The sequence below is a fragment of the Callorhinus ursinus genome, unplaced genomic scaffold (genome assembly GCF_003265705.2).
Source record: "Callorhinus ursinus isolate GAN/ISIS: 27379988/994484 unplaced genomic scaffold, GSC_fseal_2.0 scaffold23, whole genome shotgun sequence".
Taxonomy (NCBI): Eukaryota; Metazoa; Chordata; class Mammalia; order Carnivora; family Otariidae; genus Callorhinus; species Callorhinus ursinus.
This window is the reverse complement of record NW_027397085.1, coordinates 11,267,612-11,291,720: the sequence shown is the minus strand read 5'-3', so window position 1 is coordinate 11,291,720 and position 24,109 is coordinate 11,267,612. Positions and strand designations below refer to the sequence as shown.

Below are 24,109 nucleotides of genomic sequence, written 5' to 3'. Positions count from 1 at the left end.
CTTTTAGACTGATAAATCATTGTATTTCAGTTTTCATTTGAGTACATGTGCCAAGAACTAAAGAATCTGTTTTAGTTTAGATGATAATACATTACACTATAACTTCATCATTACATTTTTGCAAATGATTTCCATTTTCCTGGATTTAATATTTAAAATGTTTATTAGTGCCAGATTTCTTGGGTCATATTTTATTTTTTTATTTCCGTATATATATTACTCTGAAACTTTTGAACAAAATAATTATTGAATATCCTTAGTGTGTCACTTTCTATATAGGTTTATTTCGAAAATGAACCAAGTTCTGTTACCCTTCAGTTATACACAAAAAAAAGCCAAATCACATAAAAAGGATGTTTAATATAAATAATCTAAATTTAATCCCTAAATTTTAGGAAATAAAAATTTTATATAAAAGTACATATTTAAATTACCCACTCATTAAAATATTGCTGAATAGCATTAGTTTTCAAATCTAAGGCTACAGAATACCTTATGTTTGATTTAGAAGCTCTATGACTGTCAAGTATAATTCACATACATTTTTTAGCCCTAAGTGTACATTTTAAATGAACCAAGAAATCACTAATGACCACTAACAAATTGCTTTAATTAAAAAATTAAATCCTTTAAGATTATAGAATAGACTGATTATTCACTGTACTGGTGGTCCCTATACTTCCTAAACTGAAATAATATGACCATTGAAAACTGTATTATGATAGAATATATAATATATGTTATATTAACATGTCACTGAAAGGATAGGTACATAGGTATATTCATCTTACTAAATGGCATTTTAACATTTTAATGACTTACTAGAAGAATTAGGGTATCTGTGAATGAAATTCCAGTAAAATAACTATTTTTGGATGTTGATACAAAAAATATTAGTTATCCCCCATCCATTGTTTGACAAGTTATCAGTTAACTAACACTTGACTTTGCCCCTGTTAATTACGTTAGGATGAAGATTTCTTTTCTTGCATTAATTATGATAACTTTGATTTGCAGGCATGAACTAATCACAGTTGTGGTTAATATTTTTTCTTCGTATAGATCAGATATTTTTGTTGAGGTAAATATTTTAAATACCATTACACTTTGGTGGATATTTTTTTCATATCCTCAGACTGATGAAGTATTTCTCGAAGCCCAGATTCAGAATATTACAACCTCACCCATGTTTATGGAGAAAGTTTCATTGGAACCATCAATAATGTACAATGTAGCAGAATTAAACTCAGTCAGCCAAGCTGGAGAATGGTAAATATGAATTACAAAGTGTTTCTTTTTAAGTATATGAACTTTTCTAACACTTTTATTCTTGGATGGTTTGTAATTTGTATTTTAATTAATAGACCTTATTTTTCTTAGGGAAGTTTTTTTTTTAAGATTTTATTTATTTGAGAGAAAGAGTGAGAGACATGATCACGAGCAGGGGGTGATGGGTAGAGGGAAAAGCAGACTCCCCACTGAGCAGGGACACCCCCCCAACCCACCCCCACCCCCCGCCATGCCACTGGATCCCAGGACACTGGGATCATGACGTGAGCCAAAGGCAAATGCTTAACCGACTGAGCCAACCGAGCGCCCTCTTAGGAAGTTTTACGTTCACAGAAAAATTGATCAGAAAACAGAGTTACCACATGCCCCTCCCTCTACTCATAGTTCCCTTATTATTTACATCTTGGTCTAATGTGGCACATTTGTTACAGTTGATGAACCAATATTGATAACTTTTACTCATTACAGTCCATAGTGTCCATTCGGGGTTCACTCTTTATGTCCTACATTTTGTGGGTTTTGACAAGTGCAATGACATGTAATCACCATTACTGTATTACACAAAATAGTCCCAGTGCCCTAAAAATCAACTGTGCTTCACCCATTCATTCCTCCCTCCACATAAAGATACAAAGATCCTAGCCATTTGCATTTTAAGTTTTGCTGTTGGAAGCACTCAGTCTTTTAATTTTTATAATTCAGTGAGGTAAATCTGAAACTGTTCATCCTTTCCTGCAAATGATAAAATTGAGGCATGGGAAGGAATGATGGAGAGGTTAGAAAGGATAAAGGTGAAGGGTGAGTTTTAAGAATATTCTGTCAACATTAAAAGGAGTGGGCATAGGAATAGATCTAGTATTCTACAAAAATGAAATACATATGTCTTTCTGTAGGTGATTTAAAAGAGGAAGAATAAATAAATATAAAGTTGACTTTAATATGGATAAGAAGGTAATAGCTGGAGAAAGTACCTGATTTCATTCATCAAAATGAAACATTTACTTTTTATCTTATTATGATGGTTAAATTCAGTAAAGTTTGTAGCCTTCCAAATCCCCCCTGAGGACAACAGTAACTTTCCAGTCTTCCCCTGATCTTTTAGTTCATTTAAAAAATGATCACTTCGTTTACAATGGTATGTTTCTTTTTCCAAACTATTTTCTTTGAATTATAGAGAAACGGGACAGAATACTTTAGGTTTTGATTTCTGTTGCATTTTTCAGGTAATTGATACATATCCAGTGTTTTAGGTAATATATTGCATTCTATTATAAGGAACTTAAAGATTTTCCCTGTCACCTGAAAAATTTAAAGAAAAATAAATCCTCTCAGTTCAAGTCCTTTTTCATTTGTATTGAAACCACTGATCTGTTCTATTGAAGATATTTGGATGGTAAATCATTCAGTTCCTGTCCAAAGGAACAATCACAGCCATGGTTTTTCTTTTAAAAGACGCTAGAGAATTTTCTCCATCTCTCTCTCCACCCCTCTCAGTGTAACTACGTTTGGGTCAAGAGCATATTTGCAGCCCATGGATACACGCCAGTATTTGTACTGCCTAAAACCCAAGAAGGAGTTTGCAGAAAAAGCAGGCATCATTAAAGGAGTAACAGTAATTGGAAAATTGGATATAGTGTGGAAAACAAATCTAGGTGAAAGGGGAAGATTACAGACCAGCCAACTTCAGCGAATGGTGAGTCTAGAAAAAACGGAGGGGGTTTTGGTGTTTGGGGGGCAGATAGTTAGAACAGCTTAAATTTTCCTAGGTGCATCACCAAAAATCAGCACTATAAAAGGCATTAATATTATCCATAAATAAGAGAAACAAGACTAATAATTTTACTGATCTCTAGGTAGAAACTTGGTATTGAGATGAATGAAAAATGTTCAAATGTTAATTTATCCATAATACATGGATTGTTACTCTACCAAATTAAATTACTGCTCACCAATTTTTCCCTTCTGTGGTATCTCATGCTCACTGTTCATCTGACTTCCACTACGTTAAGGGTTTTTTTGCAAGGTCCTGATACTATTGGACTTAACTACATTCACCAACTCAGTTCATACTTTTTTAAAGACTTTGGGAATCTGAGTTGTCTGAAATTCAGAAAGTGAGTCCTATTAAAGTTATCTTATAAGCATTACTTGAATAGTTTTACCTAATTTCTGCTCTTAAAGTAGGGATGGCTACAGTCCTTTCTCTTGTGCTAGTGAGAGTATGCTACAGAATCTTCCCTTTATATTGAATATTAAATATTGTGATACATTCTTTAAAAATTACTCTTCTTTAACTATTTCAGGTAATAAGTGGGGGGAAAAAAGATTATCACTGAGCCTATTTTAAAATATAGCCGTTAGCTATCATCTTGCCATGGATATTCCAAGCTTTGATGTTTCTATGGTCTCTTGTGTATGAACATGTTTGTTTATTTTCCTGGATCTTTTCAAAGCAATCTTACTCTATGTGTTTAGGCAGTAACCTTATCTTTTTAGAGTTATGTATATATAAGCTATAGGATCTTTCAAAAGCATCCCTTTAAGATCAGACCTATTGAAATTTCTTTACTATTTTACCTATTGATCCTTGCTGAACATGGAATAATCATCGCAAACACAGCCAGGGTCCACAGTGTTGTTCCACAGGCAATAGCAGCAAAAGAAGTTAGAACGGAGAACAATAGAATGACTGGGAAGTATTTTCTCCAAACATCAGCTTGGAGACGCACCAGCTGTTGAGGAGTGAATGTGCTAGTGGGGTACCTTTATTAAAGTGGAAAGGTTTTATAATAGATGTATGTTAACTCTGTTGCTTTTTCTCTTAGGCTCCAGGTTATGGAGATGTTAGATTGTCTTTGGAGGCAATCCCAGATACCGTAAACCTAGAAGAACCTTTTCATATTACCTGTAAAATAACAAACTGCAGGTAATGGTGGTTGTGGATGGGTGTCCTTTCCTCCTCGCCTACGTCACAGAGAATGTCTTTTGAGGATGCTGTCTTAAGTCTCCTCTTGACGTAAACCTCCTCTTATGTTGGTGTTGAATACTGTGAAGTCCTTCATCTGGTAGCTGTATACATTACATTTTTTGAGGTCCTACTTTATTGGGTATTTTCTTTATTTATTTCATTCATGCATCGTACCCTGGGAGGTAGGTACTAGCTATTCACATTTTATGCAAGAGAAAATCCAACTTAGAGGTGACGTGACTTACTCAGGCTGAGAGAGCTAGAAAAGATGGGGCCAGAATTTGAAACCAGGTCTATTTGGCTTCAGAGTCCATGCTGTTTCCATTGTTTACACTTCCTCACACTTCAGATTACTAAAGCATGAACAAGTTACATTTTTATGGAATAATTATAGATTTAATGTAATTAGATTTTTCTGAATTATACTTATACCTGAACTGTATCTTTAGCATTAAGAAAGTAAAAATTGGTTATGAACTTAATACGAGGGCTCAATCAATCATAGATTGGAAAATAGGGCCTTGATAACAGAGTATAATCCAGCTGTTGGACGCAAAGAGCATGGGGCTTTGAAGCCAGAAAAGCTGAGGATCAAATCCCAGCCCTATCACTTGTAGTAAAACTCCTATTATTACTTGTTGGGGCATTTTGAAATTATTGCAGTGATGAATCCCATCCCATGTAATCTGAATATATAATCTTTTAAAATTCCATTTCCACTCCAACTTTATGATACAGGAAATATTTATCCTTCAGAATTACAAAAATACCTTCCTCCCTCTGAAGCTAGCGACCCTCCCATGCAGCTATCATTCCTTTCTCTGTCCTAGCAAATTTTTATATAGTTTTTTAGTGACATTCATAGATTGCTATATAGTCTCTCCCTCACTAGATTATGCATTATTCAGCAAAAGGGATCATGTCTTACCTACCATTGGAAAAGCATTGCCTGCCACATCATGGAAGTTCACTAAACAGCAACGTGCACAGGGTGAAGACCCTGTGTGTATAGGTGTGCTTTTGGATTTCTTGTTTGCTTAAATTTTTTGAGGAATAGCAAATCAATTAATGGCCAAAATAAGGAGCCAACTAGGAGGAAAAAGAGCTAAAAACAATTGAAAGTTGCCAGAAATGGTGGTAGAGCAGATAATTTACTTTGAGCCTTGGTTATTTAAAAAAAAAAGTGTATATTGTCATTGTGGTTTTTTTTTTAACATGTTTAAGCTACACTGGTGATATCACTTAAAAGCAGAAGCAGTCCTATCATGTGACCAGTGAACAAACCTGAATAACATTTACCTAGAAATCTTGTCATTTTCTGTGTTATCTGCATGGTAAAGGAACATAGGTTAAATAGCAGAAAGACTCAGTTTATCTTTTTCTTTCCTGTAGAGTACCTAACAGAAATAGGAAACATAACAACGAGATTAGACACAGATGTCTGGAAGTCTCCCAGAGAAATGGCAGAGCTGTTAACAGATCAGCACCAGGGAGCCAGGATTCAATAATAGAACCAGAAGGCTTATATCCAGTCAGGCAGATCAATCTCAGCACCACTTTAAACCCTAGAAGATGCCATCTCTTTTTATTTCCCTGATTCTACCTTAAGTGAAATAAAAATGACATTACAGCTTTCTGTTTCTGATTCTGCTTTTTATTCTCCTGGATACCCTGAAAACAAATTCACTGCCACTAGTGGAAGAAATACCAAGTACCGTTGTGTGAAAGGAACAAGATTTATTCCTGTCTTTCTGATTCCTCCAGCAGTGAAAGGACTATGGATCTGGTTTTGGAAATGTGCAATACCAATTCTATCCACTGGTGCGGCATTTCAGGAAGACAGCTTGGGAAGCTGCATCCTAGTTCCTCCCTCTGCCTTGCCCTCACTCTGCTGTCCTCAGTACAGGGACTGCAGGTGCGCGCTCTTTTCAGTCATTTCGGTATCTGGGGACTATTAACCCATGGGCATTGACTCTTTCTACATTTTCTCTGGTAATTACCAATGAATGAAAATTCATGCCTCTGTCTTTCTCTCAATAGAGTGTCTCCGGCTTAAGACTAACAGACACGTTCTTAAAGAGAACATATGAATATGATGACATCGCACAGGTCTGTGTGGTATCTTCGGCCATTAAAGTGGAGAGCTGAAGAAGATTTCCAATGTTATGCTTTTCATTGAATTTCACAGAACTTTTTGTATTTTTGTCACCTTTGTGAAATCAAGTCTACAACAAAAATAAGTACCTGTTATTTAAATTTCTTTTCTGCCAAAGTTAAAATATTAAATACTTGTGTTGAAAAGAACCATCTACAGATTTTATCTCGTGAGTTACATTCTGAATGGACATTTGTACATTTTCTACACTCAGCCTATTCCATTTTTAGATAACCATTGGACTTTGTTCTCCAAAAGCTCTGTATTTGAGGCTGTTTGTCCCTAGCAAGTATCTGGAATGGGGGGTTAGCAAACATTTTATGTAAAGGGCCAGATACTAAATATTTGTCTTTGCAGGAAATGTGGTTTCTGTTGAAAATACTCAACTCTGCTGTCATAGTGGGTCAGCAGCCAGGAGGCAAAAAGAGCAGGCAGTATTTACAGAAACAGGCAACTGGCCAGATTTGGCCTGTAGGCCATCATTTGCTGACCTTGGTCTAAAAGATACAGTTGTTTAAAACTTTCGACTCTTATACTTTATTTAAGTTTCCAATTAACCCCAGTTTTTTTCCTAACTCCTCAGTCAGCAGAAAAAGCTTAAGACAAAGGGAGTAGGGCTCATGTAACCTTATATTGCTAACACAGTATGAGTTCTCCTCAGTTTTCAGTTATTCTGTTTGTATGTACCTATGTTTGTAGTTACATATTAACCCACATGGTCTAAATTTCAGTTACTAACAGCAGATCAGAATTGGTTTAATTTCTTGGATTGTTGATTACTGTTAACTTTTAACTAAGAATCCTGATAATTTTCTAATTCTAAGCCAAAAAGTCCTGGTTTGTTTTTTTTTTCCACATTGAAAAATAAGCCCCTTACTTTCATAAGGCATGTTTAAAGGATTTCCACCTCTGCTATTTGATTTTGAACTCTACGTCATGTATTAATACTATAAGACTGTCTCTGTATGTAATCACAGTGATTTACTTATTCCAGGAACAAAAGAGTAAGAAAGTTAAGATTGTAAACAAGTTTGCAACATGAATATATAATATATAAGTTTCAATATTTTGTAAGGAAACCAAAAGCTTATGCTGTTAAATAAAAGCTTATTTTGGTAAGTTGAAATTCAAGGATGTAAATATAATTGCTTAAATGTTAGAGTGCATTAAGTCAAATATAAAAATTGGTTTTTCTTAAATGCATAATTATTTATTGCCATGACAAATTATTTGGTCCAGAGTAAAGCTATATTCAAAACGAGATTTGCCCCTTAAGTTGCACTAATGAAATATCTGTGCAAAATAAAGTGCAAGCAGTATAAAGCTGAAGTCTGTGTTTCTTCCAGAATGAGTAAGGATGATTGAATGATAAGACTTTATATCCACTGCACTGTGTATTTCGATTGTTTTTTTAAGCATCTTCTCATGCCTGAACCTTCTGTTTCATTGGTCCAGATTTTAAAAGTAACATAATGGTCACTTGGAATCTGCTATATAATTTGATTTAATTAGAGTCTCTTTTTATGATACATATTGCCCATTCTTTAAGTAAAGGTTAGATAATGTCATCTTAGGATCTGTTTAAGCCATATTATAAAAATTAGATAAACAGTTTGGCACATTAAATGAAAATGTCATTTGCATAAAAGGGACTTTTTAAGTTTTCCATAGCATCATGACAGCCACAGCTATTACAATGAAGTGTGGTTAACAGAAGCCAATCATTCCTAAGTAGAATGTATATAAAGATTTACTTTCATGTCCTCTTGTTCAGGACAAGCCAGCATAGTAGTTGGGGCATCCCTTAAATTTTAAGAGTAGCTAGCACAATCCAACTGCACAAAACTTCCTTGAAATAATTTGCAGTGATTCCAAAGTGATGAAGGCATACGTAGATTGAATTTGTTATAGGTGGTATATCAACCAAGAAACAAACTAGAAAGTTGAAATGGAAGGAATATACCAGCTCTTCATGTAAAAAGAATGGCTTACCCCAACTATAGATATTAGCAAATCAAGACATTGTTTTAAAGTGTTTTTTCTTATAATGCCTTCGTCTGACTTTGTTATCAGAGTAAATAACTAAATAAAATGAGTTGGAAAGTGTTTCCTCTTCTTCTGTTTTCTGAAAGACATAGTGTAGAATTGATATTATTTCTCCTGTCAATGTTTGGTAGAATTTACCATTGAAATCATCTGGGCCCGTAGCTTGCTCTTCTGGAGGATATCTGTTTCTTCACTGAGCTTTGGTAATTTTTATCTTACAGGGAATTAATCTGTTTCATGTAAGTTGTGCAATATATGGACCTAGAGTTGGTCATTATATTTTCTGATTATCCCTTTAAAGTCCGGAAGGCTGTGGTGATACCCCTTTCACGTCTGGTACTGTTGATTTGTATTTTCTTTATTTTCCTAGTCAGTCACCTAGAGGCTTACCAATTTTATTGATCTAAAAGCATTTTAATGCACTCGAGATAGGTCTGCTAGAAACTTTTTCTTACCACTGGATAAGAGTAGCTTTTTTTTTTTTTTTTTAATTAAGCAAGCTCTATGCCCAGCGTGGAGCCTGAACTCATGAACTCATGACCCTGAGATCAAGAGTCACATGCTCTACCTACTGAGCCAGACAGGTGCCCCAAGAGTAGCTAATTTTTTAATTGTGGATCACCTTTTACTTTTTTTTTTCCAGAACAGTCCTACCTTTCATGTGAATAGTTAGTACCTCATTCTGTGTAACACTTGAACACTAGAACCTGAATTTAACTTTATAAAAAATTAAGTTGGCTTAGATAGAATATAGGAGATTTCATTCAGAGGGCCTAAAATTTTAAGTCCTGCTCTTCTCTGGCCAGAACTATAGATTTATATGGGTCTTCCTTGTAGCGTGAACACAGGCAGTCATGTATTTGCTGTTCTGAGGAGAAGTCTAAGAACTTAACTGTTAAAACTGTTAACTTAACTGTTCCTCTAAATTAGAGTCCTTGGACCTACATCAGAACCACCTGGTATGCTATTTAAAATGGTGATTCCCAGGCCTTACTCCAGGACCCATTAAAACTGCATTTTTAATGAATTCTTACAGTGAAATTACAGAACCACTGTTCTAATCTCAGAAGGGAAAGAAAGGAAAAGTTGGTTTTTAAACTTACACATACCAGGTCTTCTGAGGACAATAGTTATAGTAAAGCCCTCATCATGAGTATTACTAACTTAATTTTGTATTACTTTTTCAGTTGTCTCTCACAACACTTGTGAAATTGTGCGTTCACCCAACTTTACCAATTCTGTAATTAACAAAAGAAATTCCAGTTAGAATGGTCTTTCCATCACTGTAGTTAAAGCCATGCCATTAATACTTAATGCCACATTTCTTCATTAACTACTATGAGTTCTGATTTCAGTGAAATATTTTAAGTCCCGTTATGTTTACATTGCATCAAATTAAGATTAAGCATAAAAGCAACATGCCAAGCCAAATTACAGCAAAGGTCTACATGAACAAGCAATGTTAGTGATAGAAGCTTTTCGTAATCCATCAAATAATTAGTGAGTTTTTAAAAAATCAGTATTTATATGCACATAATTAAATGCCACTTAGAAAATCCTTAACTTGAGGGTCAAACCACTGGCTTATTTAAATGTAAATATATTTGAGAGTTTCCATGGTAAGGTCACCACTGGAGAAATTGTGTACATTAAATTGAATAGTTATACAAAGGACCTAAACAACCATTAAGGATTTCTAAATGTATTTTATTATGTTCTTAGAGTAATTGGCCATGCTAATGTTATCAAGACCAAACTGCAGGCAAGATGAATTAAGAACTATGCAGAAAACCTGAACATCCTACCTTCACTCTCTGTACATTCACAGCATCTATTTTCCTTTTCAAAAAACAACCCCTGCACCAAATTCTGCTTTCCACCAGCTCTCAGTATTCCCTGTTACCCATCAGAACAAGCAGCATTAAAGATAGTACTGGCCCTGTGATCTATATTCAGTCCTGAGAGCACTTTCCAAATGAAATCTAGACAATAAATTTCTTCTCTCCAGACACGCTGTTCAGTGGCCAGGATATTTCTCCTAAACCAGCATGAGAAACCTTTCCTCTTCATCATCTCCATCTTTCAAAGAAGTTTGCTTAAGGGAATCTGGAGCTGGAGAGCTCACCAATAAACAGCCTTACTGTTCAATAAATATACTCTGCTATTAGGTCTAATATACAAATATGATGATGAAGATTTGAAAATGGAACCCTGTCCAGTACTACACTGGCACTCCACAGGGCTACTGATCATTTGTTTACAAAGGAGTCATGTTATGTTCAAGTCTTTATGATAAACCTATCATCTAGACAGATTGATTCTTTAGGTGTCTTTGTTTTGGCCACTATCTACAGCAAACACTCAAGAGCCATAATCATTTGTGCTCTGGGCCAGGGTCCCTGGTCAAGTCACGAATGTTCTTCAGTACTGCTGCTGAATGATCTGCTCCGGATGTGATTTCTAAGTTGCTCTATAAGTTCAGGATTCTGTTGCTGTATCTGCTGAGCAAACTGCTGTCCCCTATAGTAAAGAGGCAAAGTGGTATGAATTAGGGAACTTGTAGTCATATCATACCCATGCAAAGAGAACTGCAGAGGATGTGGGTATTACTCAAAGGGAAATTTTTCTACAAAAACAGATCTTAGACTCCGGATTTTAGTATCTTCCAGTTACAAATAACCTCCATATAGCATTACTACAGTGCAGTATTCTTCATAAGAAACAAAACAACCACGCTAAAAAGTGACTTCCTGAAATCAGGGTGAAATCCACCCCCTCTAGGGCTTAACCACAAATAAACAAAGGGCTGAATAGTACATGCTTTCGCTGTAGGTGCTCAAATACAATGCAAGGAATTTTTCTTGTCATCAGGTATGATAGGTGCCACACCCATTCTCATCACCTATATGTCACCTGACATAACTGATTTTTACAAAGGCAAAGAATCTTAATACAAATTCCTCCGTGTGTAGTCTTCAACTGCAAGTGTTACATATCACTATAATCATGCCATGTAAAGATCACTGTAAAAATGCAATCTTGTAAGTGGGGTTACATGGTTGCGATCACAAAAAGCAAACGGTCCTTGTGTCTTCATATAAAATTTCCAATGGCAACATGACACACAGATTCAAAAGTCAATTCAAAAAGCAGAGTATCTTAAGCAACTTGGGTAGAAGTGAAGGTAGTGTGCTCAAGTAATGAGAAGATCAAGGAGTTCCTTTGGTGATGACATGCACTGAAAAAGTTCAAATAAAATAGTTTCCTAAATTGTAGGGACATTAATATATGGAATACATGATTTTTAAATATATGAGTCTACCTAAATTAATACATACTTTAAGCATATATTTGACTTTCATCTACATCCTTGAGTAGCTATTCAAATCTGCCAAAAAACTTTTTCATGGGTACAGATCTTCTGAATTCCTGCCCTTCAGTCTGAAAATTCCATGTTATGAATTTCTTTAGATTCAGTAACTAATGAGGCCACTGATACTAACAGTCAAAGAAAAAATTTTTAAAAGAAAGCCCTGGTCACTTCAGAGACAAACTGTAAAACATAAACTTTTTTACTATTTCTATCTTAAATAACACTTACGCTTGGATGAGGCTAGACAGGTCAGTTAGTCCCCCAACTCCAGCAGCAGGTCCCCCAATAGCATTTGTCATCATTCCTGACATTCTAGAATAGGCAAGAAATACATCACTGAGATGGGCATATATTCCTAACAAGTAGGACACTGGCTAAGGAGAAGTCAGTTAAATATACCCGCGCTGTGTAGGAAGGCCAAATGTGAATGGCTCTAAGTTCTAATTGGCTGGCATTCATCTACCATTTACCACTTATCATGTGGAGCCGATGTGCTCAAATTAGGAGCCTGGCAGATGGGAGGGGAAAATATACTTACAGCTGCTGAACTTGAGGATTCTGCATTAAACTTGCTGCCTGGAATTTAAAAATGGCATCTCCCATTAAAGGCAGTCAATATTTTAAGAGTCTTTAACAAAGATTAAAAAAAAAAACAGGAATGAAAGCTAAACCACACATGTTCTAACATTCTTTAGAGTTTTAGTGTACTGTTTTTGAGAGAGAGAGCACTCGTGCATGAAACGGGGGTTGTGGGACGGGACAAGAATCCCACGCAGGCTTTGCACCCTATGCAGGGCTCTATCTCATGACCCTGAGCTCATGCCCGGGGCCAAAACCAAGAGTTGGACGCTCAACCGACTGAGCCACCCAGGCGTCCCTAGTTTTAGTGTACTTTTAAACAAAGTGAATGAATGTAAAAAAAGAGGAAGTACTAAGAAAAATGGCATTGAAAATACGTTGCAAATGGGACGCCTGGGTGACTCAGTTGGTTAAGCGTCTGCCTTTGGCTCAGGTAACTTGTAAAACTTTCTATTTTGAAAGCATATCAATTTTTTTTTTTTTTGGCCTCAAATGTTCTTGTAAAATTTAAATCTTTGAGGACAGTAATTTCGATTTACTGACCCTAAATGAGGTGTTGGAAAAAGCCATCACTCGCTTCATTGCCATAAAGAGAACTGTTTGACTTACTTGCAAGCAATTCAGTAACTTTCCTCAAGTCTTGGTTAGGATTGGTGCCTCTGCACCAACACACAAGTACTATGGGTCTTTACACAGAAAAAGCAGGATTTATGAGCTATAAATATAAAGCCTTTTGTTTCACAATCCTTTTAATCTGATTCTGCAAAAGCAGTTCATCCTCTTCTAGATTCTAGGACCTAGAAGAAATACAGAGCAGATTCTAGGGCTTTTCTGGTCACTTTTAAGTAAGCAGTCCTCTGGCTGCTTTTTTTTTTTTTTTTTAATTTATTTATTTGAGAAAGTGAGAGGATGAGTGGAGGGGCAGAGGCAGAGGGAGAAGCAGACTCCCCTCTGAGCAGGGAGCCCGATGTGGGGCTCAATCCCAGGACCCTGGCATCATGACCTGAGCTGAAGGCCACTGCTCAACCAACTGAGTGACCCAGGTGGCTCCCGCTAGTCGCTTTAAGTTAGAAAATGACCTCCGGTTGAGTACTGCACATCTTGCTCACTGTAATAAGCAAATACCTAAAACTTCATTTACAGGCAAAGTGTTTCCCCTCCCCGGCCTGGGCCTACTTCACATGGGCCAGTTGCACTGGAAGAGAGAGGCACAACGGCCCGCTCTTTTTCACCACAGTGCTTCTACGCCTCTCCCCCCCGCTCGCTAGGCAAGAGTCCTGGTCCTCGAGGAAGCCAGAGAGTCAGGGCTACAGGAAAGTTATTTGATGACTGGTCCTATCTCAGTGGTTTTGCATTGGTGCTCTTTGGTTGTGCAGACTGTTTACTCGGGATCTCTCTTGGGGCTCTTTCTAAGGACCTTCAGAAACTTCTCCCACCCCTGCCCCTCTGGACATTTCTCATCTATCCTCTCTCTACATTTACTCTCTACATGGACACTGTGACTTTCCCTTTAGTCCCAAGTTCTTTGCAGTCCTCCTCTAGAGACTCTGTCCTGTCACCTTCAGGAGGCCTTTCCGGGCAGATTGCACTGGACTATCTTATGAGCAAGTGTGCTCACCCTGGTCCACCAAAAACACCCCTCCACTCCAATGGCATCAGTACAGTTACTTGCTAAACCACACAGGCTCCTTTAGCCAGCAGGTCAGACACCAGCCTACTGGGGGCCATCTGGAAAGCTCTCAGGAGTGGGCCAGAAAAGCCCTTTCTCTGGAGGCTTGAGAGGAGGACAGGCCCCCTTCACTCCCTCACACATGGAAAAAGGCTCTGTAACTCCAATAGCTTTCTCCAAAAATCCTCTCACTGCCTATCAACCTCTTTTTTTACAAGTCACACAGTATGTTTTTAACTGCCACCTTTTGCAACACTTCACTTTGGTACATAGCATCTTGAGGGCTAAGACAAATCTGAAACTAGAAGAAATCCATTTTCACATCCTACTACAATAGCATAACCTGAGGACTAGAAATGGGTAGCAATGCTAAAAATGTCACAAAACCTACAAAGAGCCATATAAATGCTGGCATGTACACAGGAAGACCAACTTAAATGTGATGCGCTCAATCCTGAGACTTGAGAAGAGTTACTGAATTAGTTGCAAATCAAATAATTATCTCTCTGATAATAAAAGCAAGTAGTAGCTTTCCCAACACCTCAGTTAGAGTGAGTGATTCAAAAATTAACCACTGTCTACAAAGATCTCAACTACCAATTGTAAACTGCCAATTGCTACAAACCTACTAATTGTTTAAAAGACTTCTTTATCTCACTGAGAATGAGCCATCTGTGCATTTCAATTCAATGATTCCGTGGATGCATGACACATTTTTTTAAAGAACCAAAGATGAATTCAAGGGGTACTGCTGCCTTCCAAGGGCATGGCATGTGGTGGAACGAATCATTCTCAACCAGAAATAATCACTCAAGGAGCTTTATATGCCCAGGTAACATCCCAATCCACTAAATCAGAGTTTCCACAAACTGGACCAGAGTATGTGCATTTTCAAAAAGATCCATGGGTCATTTTGTTGTTTTTGCAGGATGGAATACATACATCTGAGGACTATACTAAAAGTTCAAATAAACTCTTAGGATAGAAAGGAAGCAGACCATGAGAGGAGAGCTTAGGGTACCACGACAGTCAAACTACTCAGACTTGAATTATTAGAGATCTTCCTAGGGCTGCTTTCATGGAAAAGAGTTGTTTTTGACCTTTTGTAGATATGCAGACCCCTTTGCCACTTGGATGAAAAATATGGTTCTCTCCATAGAAAAGTGCATATGTGCACATGTATAAAAAATTTTTTATACATTTTCAGGGAATCCGTGGGCTTCCTAAAGTCTCTCCATGGCTTTCTCACAAAGAGGTACATAGGCAGGTTAAAAACCTGAGCCAGAGTGCTGTATCCCCACTCCACCACCACCACCACCACAAAAGCTTTCGTATTTGTTTCTAGAAGTTTGGGAACCATAAAGCTCTATGGAAAACAGAGCCAGCAGAGCAGAAAAGGAAATATACTCACCATACTAATGAAGGCTGGATTATTTATTAAGCTAGCCATGTCAAAGCTCAATCCAGTTCCTGTCTGTAAAACAATTATATCTGAGAATTAGTCCAACCACTATAATTTGATCTTAATAAATTGAGGATGACAGAAAATATTTCCCTCATCTGTCATTAATAACTTACAGGACTGGATACCTCTCTTAACTTCTGTTCTGCTATTTTCAGATTCGACTTATAAGAATCATTTTCAGGGTCAAGATCTAATGCCTTTTGGTAACTTGTAACTGCTTCTTCAAATTTATTTATGGCAGTGAGGGCCAGTCTGAAAAGAATAAAATATAGGAGTATAAGATATATGATTGAAAAACATCAGGACATCACCAACAGTCAAACGTCTGTCTTGGTAATCAATTCGAATACAGACTACGCTTACTTGATTCACTGTTACTATGTGATTCAGAGGACTATCACTACAATTCCTTCTAATTCCAAGATTCTGTAAGTCTGGACTCTCTCCATTCTGCTTGCTGACAACCTTAGCTGTCCTACAAGTCATGAATTTAATGCTTAGAAATGAAACTTACCTACTCTTCCAATTTTAAGCCTAGTATGTGAAGTAATTGCCTTATGAATGATAAAGCTCCACAAAGATGTGAGCTGACCAACAACCTGTGGCCATTATAACTCATGATGCTAAAACCATTTTAGGGACTCTGAATTAGATGTGTGCTTCCTAATGTCCCATTTTCTTCCTTCTTCCTAACAAAGACACTGAGCCACAATAAATATCAATTTGCCATTAAAAAAAATAAAAAACAAAAACAGGCAATGGGGAATCAGTGGACTACTCATGAAGAAGACATCTTAGCTGTGAAGTAGATAAAATTAGCATCTTTACAACTCAACACATTTTTATCCGAGGCACAGATCAAAGAGTTTGTTATTAAATTTTGTTTTCCTCTTCCTAGTTAGAATTGATTTATCAGAAAATTACTTCAGAGCTATACACTAATGGTATATACGGATAGATAGTATTGAGGTTTATTTATAGTCTAGAGTTGTTTTTAACAACAAGTAATTGTTTTTAACAATTACTCCACTTCTTTCTTGGATGACTTACCTCCCAGGCTTCTGATCAAGACAGAATACAGTGTCTAATCACAGAAAAATTCTCAAAACCTAATTTGTTTTCTTCCAGTCAATGAAAGATACTTTTTCAGAGTCCTCAATGAATCAACAGTCAATAAATACTTATTAAAACCCTATTGCGTACCAGATACTATTTCGTAGTTCACAATGAGAAAGATAAAGTCCTTGAGTTTAAGAAAATTCCATCCTAACTGGAAAGATAAGTAATAAACACACAAATAAAATCATAATATTAAAGAGAGGGGGAGCTCCTCAAAGGCAGCCACAATGAAATGACGTGAGTGATGAGTAGAAAGCAGTCACAGGAAAGTCAAAGGAGGAGCATTCTAAACAGAAGACACGGTAAACACAATGGCCCTGAGAACAATGCGTTTGGTGTACTTCAGGAATGGGACAAAAGCTGATGAGGAGGGAGCACAGAAAATAAAGTGTGGAAAGATGATGTCAGGGAATAATCAGATGCCAGATCATGTAAGACCATGGTTTGGAGTCTGGATTTTATTCTCGTCGCAATGGAGTGACAGATCTGATTTATGGTTTAGAACATTCACTCTGGGGGGTGCCTGGGTGGCTGTCGGTTAAGCCTCTGACTCGTGACCTTGGCTCAGGTCATGATCTCAGGGTTGTGCGATTGAGCCCTATGTTAGGCTGCGTGCTGGGCGTGGAGCTTAAGATTCTCTCTCCCTCTGCCCCTTCACCCTTCTCCTCTCTCTCTCTCTCTCTCTCTCCCCATCTCTTTTTTTTTTAAGATTTTATTTATTTGAGAGAGAGAGAGAGAGAGAAACAGCATGAGAGGGGAGAGGGTCAGAGGGAGAAGCAGGCTCCCCGCTGAGCCGGGAACCTGATGTGGGACTCGATCCCAGGAGTCCGGGATCATGACCTGAGCCGAAGGCAGTCGCTTAACCAACTGAGCCACCCAGGCACCCTCTCCCCATCTCTTAAAAAAAAAAAAATAGAAGAAAAGAACATTCTGGCTTTTCTGCAGATGATCAAGATGGGTATGGGTAAAATGGTGGCGGGGGGACCGGTTATGAAGCTACCGCAGTAGCCTACATAAGAGATAGTAATTTGGAGTAGGGTTAGAAACGAGATAGCATTCAATGCTTGCAGTAGCCTACATAAGAGATAGTAATTTGGACTAGGGTTAGAAACGAGATAGCATTCAATGCTTGCAGTAGCCTACGTAAGAGATAGTAATTTGGACTAGGGTTAGAAAAGAGATAGCATTCAATGCTTGAGTTCAAGATACATGGAAACCAGAAACGACAGGACTTGCTGAGAGATTACTTGTGTCAGGCACAATAAGACTGAAGGATGACTCCTAGGCTTTTGACGTTTTGGCACTGGTAGGTGAATGATGGTACCATTTACTGAGCTGGGAAAGATTTAAGAAGGGAACAAAAGTTCTTTTGGGGGCATGTGAAGCTTTAAATGCCTATCAAACATCTAAGTGGAGATGAAAAGTGGTTGAATATATGAGTACGGAGTTCAGACATATAACCTAAGAGCTGCATCATCATATACAGTTGAGACTCATTAACAACAGTAGTTATATTCTATAAAGTCACCACAAACAATAAATTAGCAAATAATGAACAACTGCTCCTAGAGGAAATATAGGGTTGGGCTCCTGTGAGTTTTTGGTCACAACATTTTCATCAACAGATCAAAACCTAACCTTACTTTATGTGTGTTTCTTTTTAAAGAAACATTATTTAATATATACTAATGATTCATTAGTGCTGAACTAACAGCCAACAGCACTAACTCATGTCTGATAAAAAATGATCTATATTTTCTTCATCAGGCACATAGTAGCCTTCTTGCGATTAGGAACACTAGACAACACTTCAGCCTACATTTGGGGGCCACTGTAAACAGCGAAATCAACCACAAAAGGCATGAAAATGCAAAAAAAAACAAAAACAAAAACAAAAACAGCTCCAGAAAGACTGTGAAAACAACACTCATTTACAGCATGAGAACTAAAACAAAAAGGCAGAGCATCATCTTACCAGACCTCTGCTGAGAACTGGCATGACAGGTGACTCAAATTTTTCACCCTTCTGTGAAAGACCACAAAAGCACAGTGATTACTGATTTGGAGGTTACAAGAAAACTTCAGCATGTAGGCAAATCCTATATACAGAATCCATGAATAATGAGTACTGACTGTAGATGGAATTTAAAAGCATGGGACAGGATGGAATCAGAAGAAAGAACAGAAAAATGGCAGCAGCAGAGGAGAGAGCCCTGAAGTCCGCCTTTATTTAGAGGCGGTACAGAAGGAAGAACCAGCAAGGGAGACTGGGAAAGAGCAACCAGTGAAGCAGAAGGAGAACCAGGAAGTGTGATGTCACAGAAGTGGAGAGAATGAAGTATATCAAAAATCAGTTAATCGTGCCAGGGCGCCTGGGTGACTCAGTTGGAAGAGCATGTGACTCTTGATCTCGGGGTCGTGAGTTTGGGCCCCACATTGGGTAGAGAAATTACTTAAATAAACTTTAAAAGAAAAAAAAAAGTTAATCATGCCAGATACTAAAACATGGGGCAGGGTAAGGACAGAGACGTGAACACTGGCCCTGGGAAAATATGGACAATCGGGGACTGAACGGCGCTGTCAACAGAGTGACAGAGATAAGAGCCCTATCAGCGCGAGCGGAGAGCAAACGAGACATGAGGGAGATGAGACGGCAAACACCGGCAGCGACGGCAGCAATTCAGAGAAAGAAGAGCTGGGAAGTGGCCTCTCTGGGAAAAGGACAGTTCCAATGGGTGATTTTCTACGACCTTTCCACATGGAGTCATTGTCACTGATGGAGGTAGGAAGTCTGGTGTTGCAGAAGATAAGGAGAGGATTCCGAGCATAAAGTCCTGGGGAAGGTACAAAGGGATGAGATATAAGGCATGAGTGAAGGCAAGTCTTAGAAAAGAACCCTTCCATTTGAACAGGAACAAAAGGCAGTCTGTGAGGATACAAATGCAGGTGGATTGGTTAATTGAGAAGCAGGAAGAGGAGTTACTTTTCTTCTAAATGCATCTATTTTCTCAATTAAGTGCAAGGCAAACATGAGCTGAGAGTCACCATGGAGCGTGTGGTGGAAATTTGAAGAGAGAAGAGAACGTGGGAAGAAAGTGGTAAGGTGAATACAGAAGGAAGTATAGTAGGATTGTCCACCAAAATACTGAGTGCCCATTTGAGATCTGTGGCCTTGAACATGAAACGGTTGTATGATTTTCTCCAACAACCAACCATTCATCATACAACTGGTCACCTCTATCCCAAGTCAAAGAAGTTACAGTCATTTCCTCTCTCAATGGTATATTGATCTTCCTTGCAATATTTAAGCAGGAAATTGGAAACCAAACCATTAAGAACAGCAAATCTGATACTCCCTGGTACTTCTTTGAACATTTTGCCAGAACTTACCCCATTCTCCCATATGCCTTGCTGTATTTTGAATCAATTGCTATTGCTTTCTCACAATCCTTTATTGCATCTGTGTAGTGACCTAATTTACTCTGAGCGGCAGCCCTAAGAGAAAGAGAAGAGATTTTTATTATAGGTAGCCCTCAAGGCACTAATTTAGATTGTCATAAAACTACATTTTCCTTGTCCCAATTTGTGTATCACTGCCAGTAAATATCTAAATCAAACTAAGATAGTTCTATAATCAAACAAAAAGATAATTCAAAAGTAAATCTCAGAGAAAATATGCAGGCTGCCTTTCACCGTTTGCTTTGCTAGAGAAAAGACAAATAAGTGAAGCATACCAGTGATCTACCTACTTATTGCTTTTCTAATTTGCCCAAACAGAAAAATGAAAGCACCAGGACATGTGGGATTACTAAGGAAGTGTGCAGAGAGATGGCTACCCAGTGTTATGCTGTAAAATGGTCACTTTACTAGTAGGGTTAAGATCATTATTGGGCAAATCTAAGATCAAAATTTAACCTAAATCTGGCTGCAAATGAAGGATGGCAATGCATTCCATCCACTTAGCACAGAATCTCAGAGCGATTAAATACTGTTGAATCCTTTCCAGTTACTTCTTTTGTTTATTTTGTTTTTTTTATGTTAATCACCATACATACATCATTAGTGTTTGATGTAGTGTTCCACGATTCATTGTTTGTGCATAACACCCAGTGCTCCGTTCATTACGTGCCCTCCTTAATACCCATCACGAGGCTAACCCATTCCCCCACCCACCTCCCCTCTAGGACCCTCAGTTTGTTTCTCAGAGTCCATAGTCTCTCATAGTTCGTTTCCCCCTCCGATTTCCCCCCCCCCTCCAGTTACTTCTAATGGAACTCTCCTGGAATAACTTGATTCCAGGGTGTGATGGTATAATGAAGCTACTTCCTACTCCTCCACACAATCCTGATAGTAGATAGCCCTCTGTTTCCCTGCTGTCACACTCACTTCAACCCTCAGGGCCATTCTAAACAAGCAAAATGACTGTCCTACATGCAAGCTTCTTCAAACTAAAACATTCCACCATTTCTCCTGCCCTCCATGCCACTCCCACTACTGCTCCATTCACTCTTCTCCAGACTAAATATTTCTACTTATTCATTCAACTAATACATCTATTGAGGTCTAGCTAATACACAGATACTTTTCTAGGCATAGAGCAGTAATCAGAATAATATTCCTGGCCTCAACAGTGCTTAGGTTCCTGGGAGGGGTGGGAGGTAGCTGGCAGGCTATAAAGGAAAGGTGGTGTGGTCAGTCCAGTTTTCTGTCAATTTTTCTTCATAGAGCATGACTGAGACTCTCTTTCCAAATTAAGATTATAAAATATTTTAAAAAAATAAACATACAGTCTCCTTTCTTTCAGTGAAAAAAAATTTAGTGTCAAAGTCCAGAATTCAACAAACCTGATTTGGTAGTTCATATGAAAAAGAGGCATGGGTTTATTTGAACATTCAACACACACTAACCAGCATGAGAAGGATGGCCATTAAAAATGACCATTAAAAGAAGAGATATAGAATGTATCACTTCCAAATAATTAGAAAGAAAAAAAATGAAGTAAAAATAACTCAATACCATAGAAGGCAAAAAATAAAAAATAAAAATAAAGAGCAGGGAAGGGGGAAGGGAGAGGCAGCCAAATAATATCATAGCAGAAAACCAATTCAAACATAAAAGCAACTACAAAGTAACGTAGATAAAAATCAGTTTCTCAAATTGTATGCATACCACCTAAAACATAATCACACACAGGTTAAAGGCTAGAAAAAGATAATCAGGCCAACCGGAAACAAAAAAGCTGATGTAGGAACACAAATATAAAACACGAAGCAAAAAGCACTGTTGAGGATAAAGAGAATCATTATTACCGACATTATTACCGACCATCCTGTCTTGTTTAATTTTATGGAAAACATTTACATGGCTCAGAAATCAAACTTATATGAAAAGTCTCACTCTCATAGATGATGGGTGGGCATGAGGTAGATGGGATAAAAATGGGAATAAGGCTTCAAAAAGGATGAAAAAGCAAACCTTCAAAGTGAGTAAAAGAGAAACAAATGATGCTAACTGTAGATCAAAAAGAATTCAAGTAACTTGCAAGTAGTATTCTGAGTATATATCTTTAATGAGATGGATTCTAAGGAGAAAAGAAATTGTGAAATTTACTTAGTAGGCTGGCTAGTGGCATAATATTGGTATTATACTATCAGCTGAAGAATACTGAAGGGTAGCCCTAATGAGTAAACATACTGGTGGTGTTGGAAAGCAGGATTTTCACTCTGGAAGAAAAGAAATCCACATAAAATGGGGGAAGGTGACAATGGAATACAAATTGAAGGTATCTGTATAAACCGATGATTTTTCAAAAATTATATTTCCTAGCTCTGTTCACTGAAGAAGCAATAACACTTCAGTAGCAATGATCATGTCTTGCGACCAGAACTTGGTTCCTAAATACTATTCTCCAATAACAGGAATAGGGGCTACTTGTAGAAACAGCTGAGCTCAGGTCTAGGGCAAAGTACGTGCAGGACAATTGTGGAATACCTTGCTTTCTCAGGAAGCAAGAAAATGTTCAAAACAAAGTTACATAAAAGGACACACAGCAAGTTTAAAGGGGCTCACACTAGCCAAATATGGGATAAATTTAAGTACCAAAAATAATAATTTTGGCAATTTCTTATAACACATCAAATAGTGATTTTAAAAATTCATTAGTCCATAATGATACTCAAAAAAGTTGGGGTAGGGGAAAGGAGGAGGAAAGTGGAAAGGGGGGGAGTGGAAAGAAAGCTCTTCTTTACAGAAATATGTGAGAAAATAAATGTAAAAGAAATGATAAAATTAGAAAATCACCATTTTGTAACCATCAGTGTTTTAATGATTCAAGGAAAGATCATGAACGTATGGTAAAACATTGAGTAAAAGATTGCTGGGGAATGGAATATTCACACGATCTGACCCTAAAGACAATTTTTAATTATAAAAGGAATAACAGAGATGATGGTCACCACCCTAAGATATCAAACTTAGAATCACCACTAATGGACACTTTGAAATTATGTGCCTCCTATTTTAATGCAATACATGGTACACATAATTATTTATGTGGGCTTAATACCACACTTCAACCTAAAATTAATCATGAGGAAACAATCACACAAATCCAGATTATGGCACATGCTATAAAATCACTGGTTGGAACTCTTCAAAAATGTCTATGTCATAAAAAAATAAATAAAAAACCAGTAACATTTTCTAGATTAAGAGACAAAAGTAACATCTCAAAATGCAACACACAAACACTGGCTCCTGGATCAAAGACATAAGCTACAGAAAGTATTCTAGGGACAAATGAAGAAATGTCAACGCTAATTTTCCTACATGTGAATGGTATAATTATGCAGAGTATATTCTCATTCTTAGGAGATATAACTGAAGGATTTAGGACCAGCAAGAAAATTTTATACACCTACTTCACAAAACCCCCACAGAGAGAAAGAAAAAGAGGAAGTAAACATGGCAAAATGTTAGCTATTTTTGACTCTAAGGTAAGCATATATAGATGTTCATATATTACTCTTTCAGTAAGTTGAAAGAGGTTTTAAATAGTTTTAAATTTATTTTCCTAAATATTTATTATATAACAAATTTACGATATTATTTATAATACGTATTTATGTGTGTGTGTGTATATATATATACTATATATATATGTGTGTGTGTGTATATATATATATATATATATATATATATATATATATATAAAACATGCTGACATATATATAACTGCTTCACTATTAGAAGTCTTTCAAGTAGAGGCAATTCTCCCTCCTAAAATTCACGGTATCAGTTCAACTCAAACTTTTGTTGAAAACTATAATATGCTAAACCCTGAAACCCAAACCAAATACACAGAGATGAAGAGGATACATCTCTGCCCTCCAATCTTTCACTATCTACTAGAGAAAAACAGATGTAAATAAATAATAGTGTGATAA

General features: G+C 37.2%; 2 protein-coding genes across 8 annotated transcripts in view; one reads left to right on the top strand and one right to left on the bottom strand.

The window, feature by feature from the left end:
• Positions 1–8,519, top strand: part of TRAPPC13 (trafficking protein particle complex subunit 13) — a 38,212-nt gene extending 29,693 nt beyond the window's left edge. For 3 of the 5 annotated variants that reach the window (XM_025892860.2, XM_025892858.2, XM_073905411.1), the window contains 5 exons: positions 1,136–1,269; positions 2,785–2,983; positions 4,116–4,216; positions 6,023–6,173; positions 6,299–8,519. In XM_025892860.2, the coding sequence (XP_025748645.1) occupies positions 1,136–1,269; positions 2,785–2,983; positions 4,116–4,216; positions 6,023–6,173; positions 6,299–6,406 (693 nt within the window). In that variant the 3' untranslated portion in view covers positions 6,407–8,519. The remainder of the gene's footprint in view (positions 1–1,135; positions 1,270–2,784; positions 2,984–4,115; positions 4,217–6,022; positions 6,174–6,298) is intronic. The other 2 variants (XM_025892759.2, XM_025892756.2) reach the window with 1 other exon arrangement.
• Positions 8,520–8,601: 82 nt separating this feature from the next.
• The window catches only part of SGTB (small glutamine rich tetratricopeptide repeat co-chaperone beta), a 43,990-nt gene continuing 28,482 nt past the window's right edge, over positions 8,602–24,109 (bottom strand). The window contains exons 6-11 of one of the 3 annotated variants that reach the window (XM_073905413.1): positions 20,055–20,159; positions 15,671–15,797; positions 15,492–15,554; positions 12,371–12,408; positions 12,061–12,144; positions 8,602–10,979 (exon numbers count right to left, since the gene is read on the bottom strand). In XM_073905413.1, the coding sequence (XP_073761514.1) occupies positions 10,868–10,979; positions 12,061–12,144; positions 12,371–12,408; positions 15,492–15,554; positions 15,671–15,797; positions 20,055–20,159 (529 nt within the window). In that variant the 3' untranslated portion in view covers positions 8,602–10,867. Of the gene's footprint in view, positions 10,980–12,060; positions 12,145–12,370; positions 12,409–15,491; positions 15,555–15,658; positions 15,798–20,054; positions 20,160–24,109 lie in introns of all 3 variants that reach the window. The other 2 variants (XM_025892760.2, XM_073905414.1) reach the window with 2 other exon arrangements.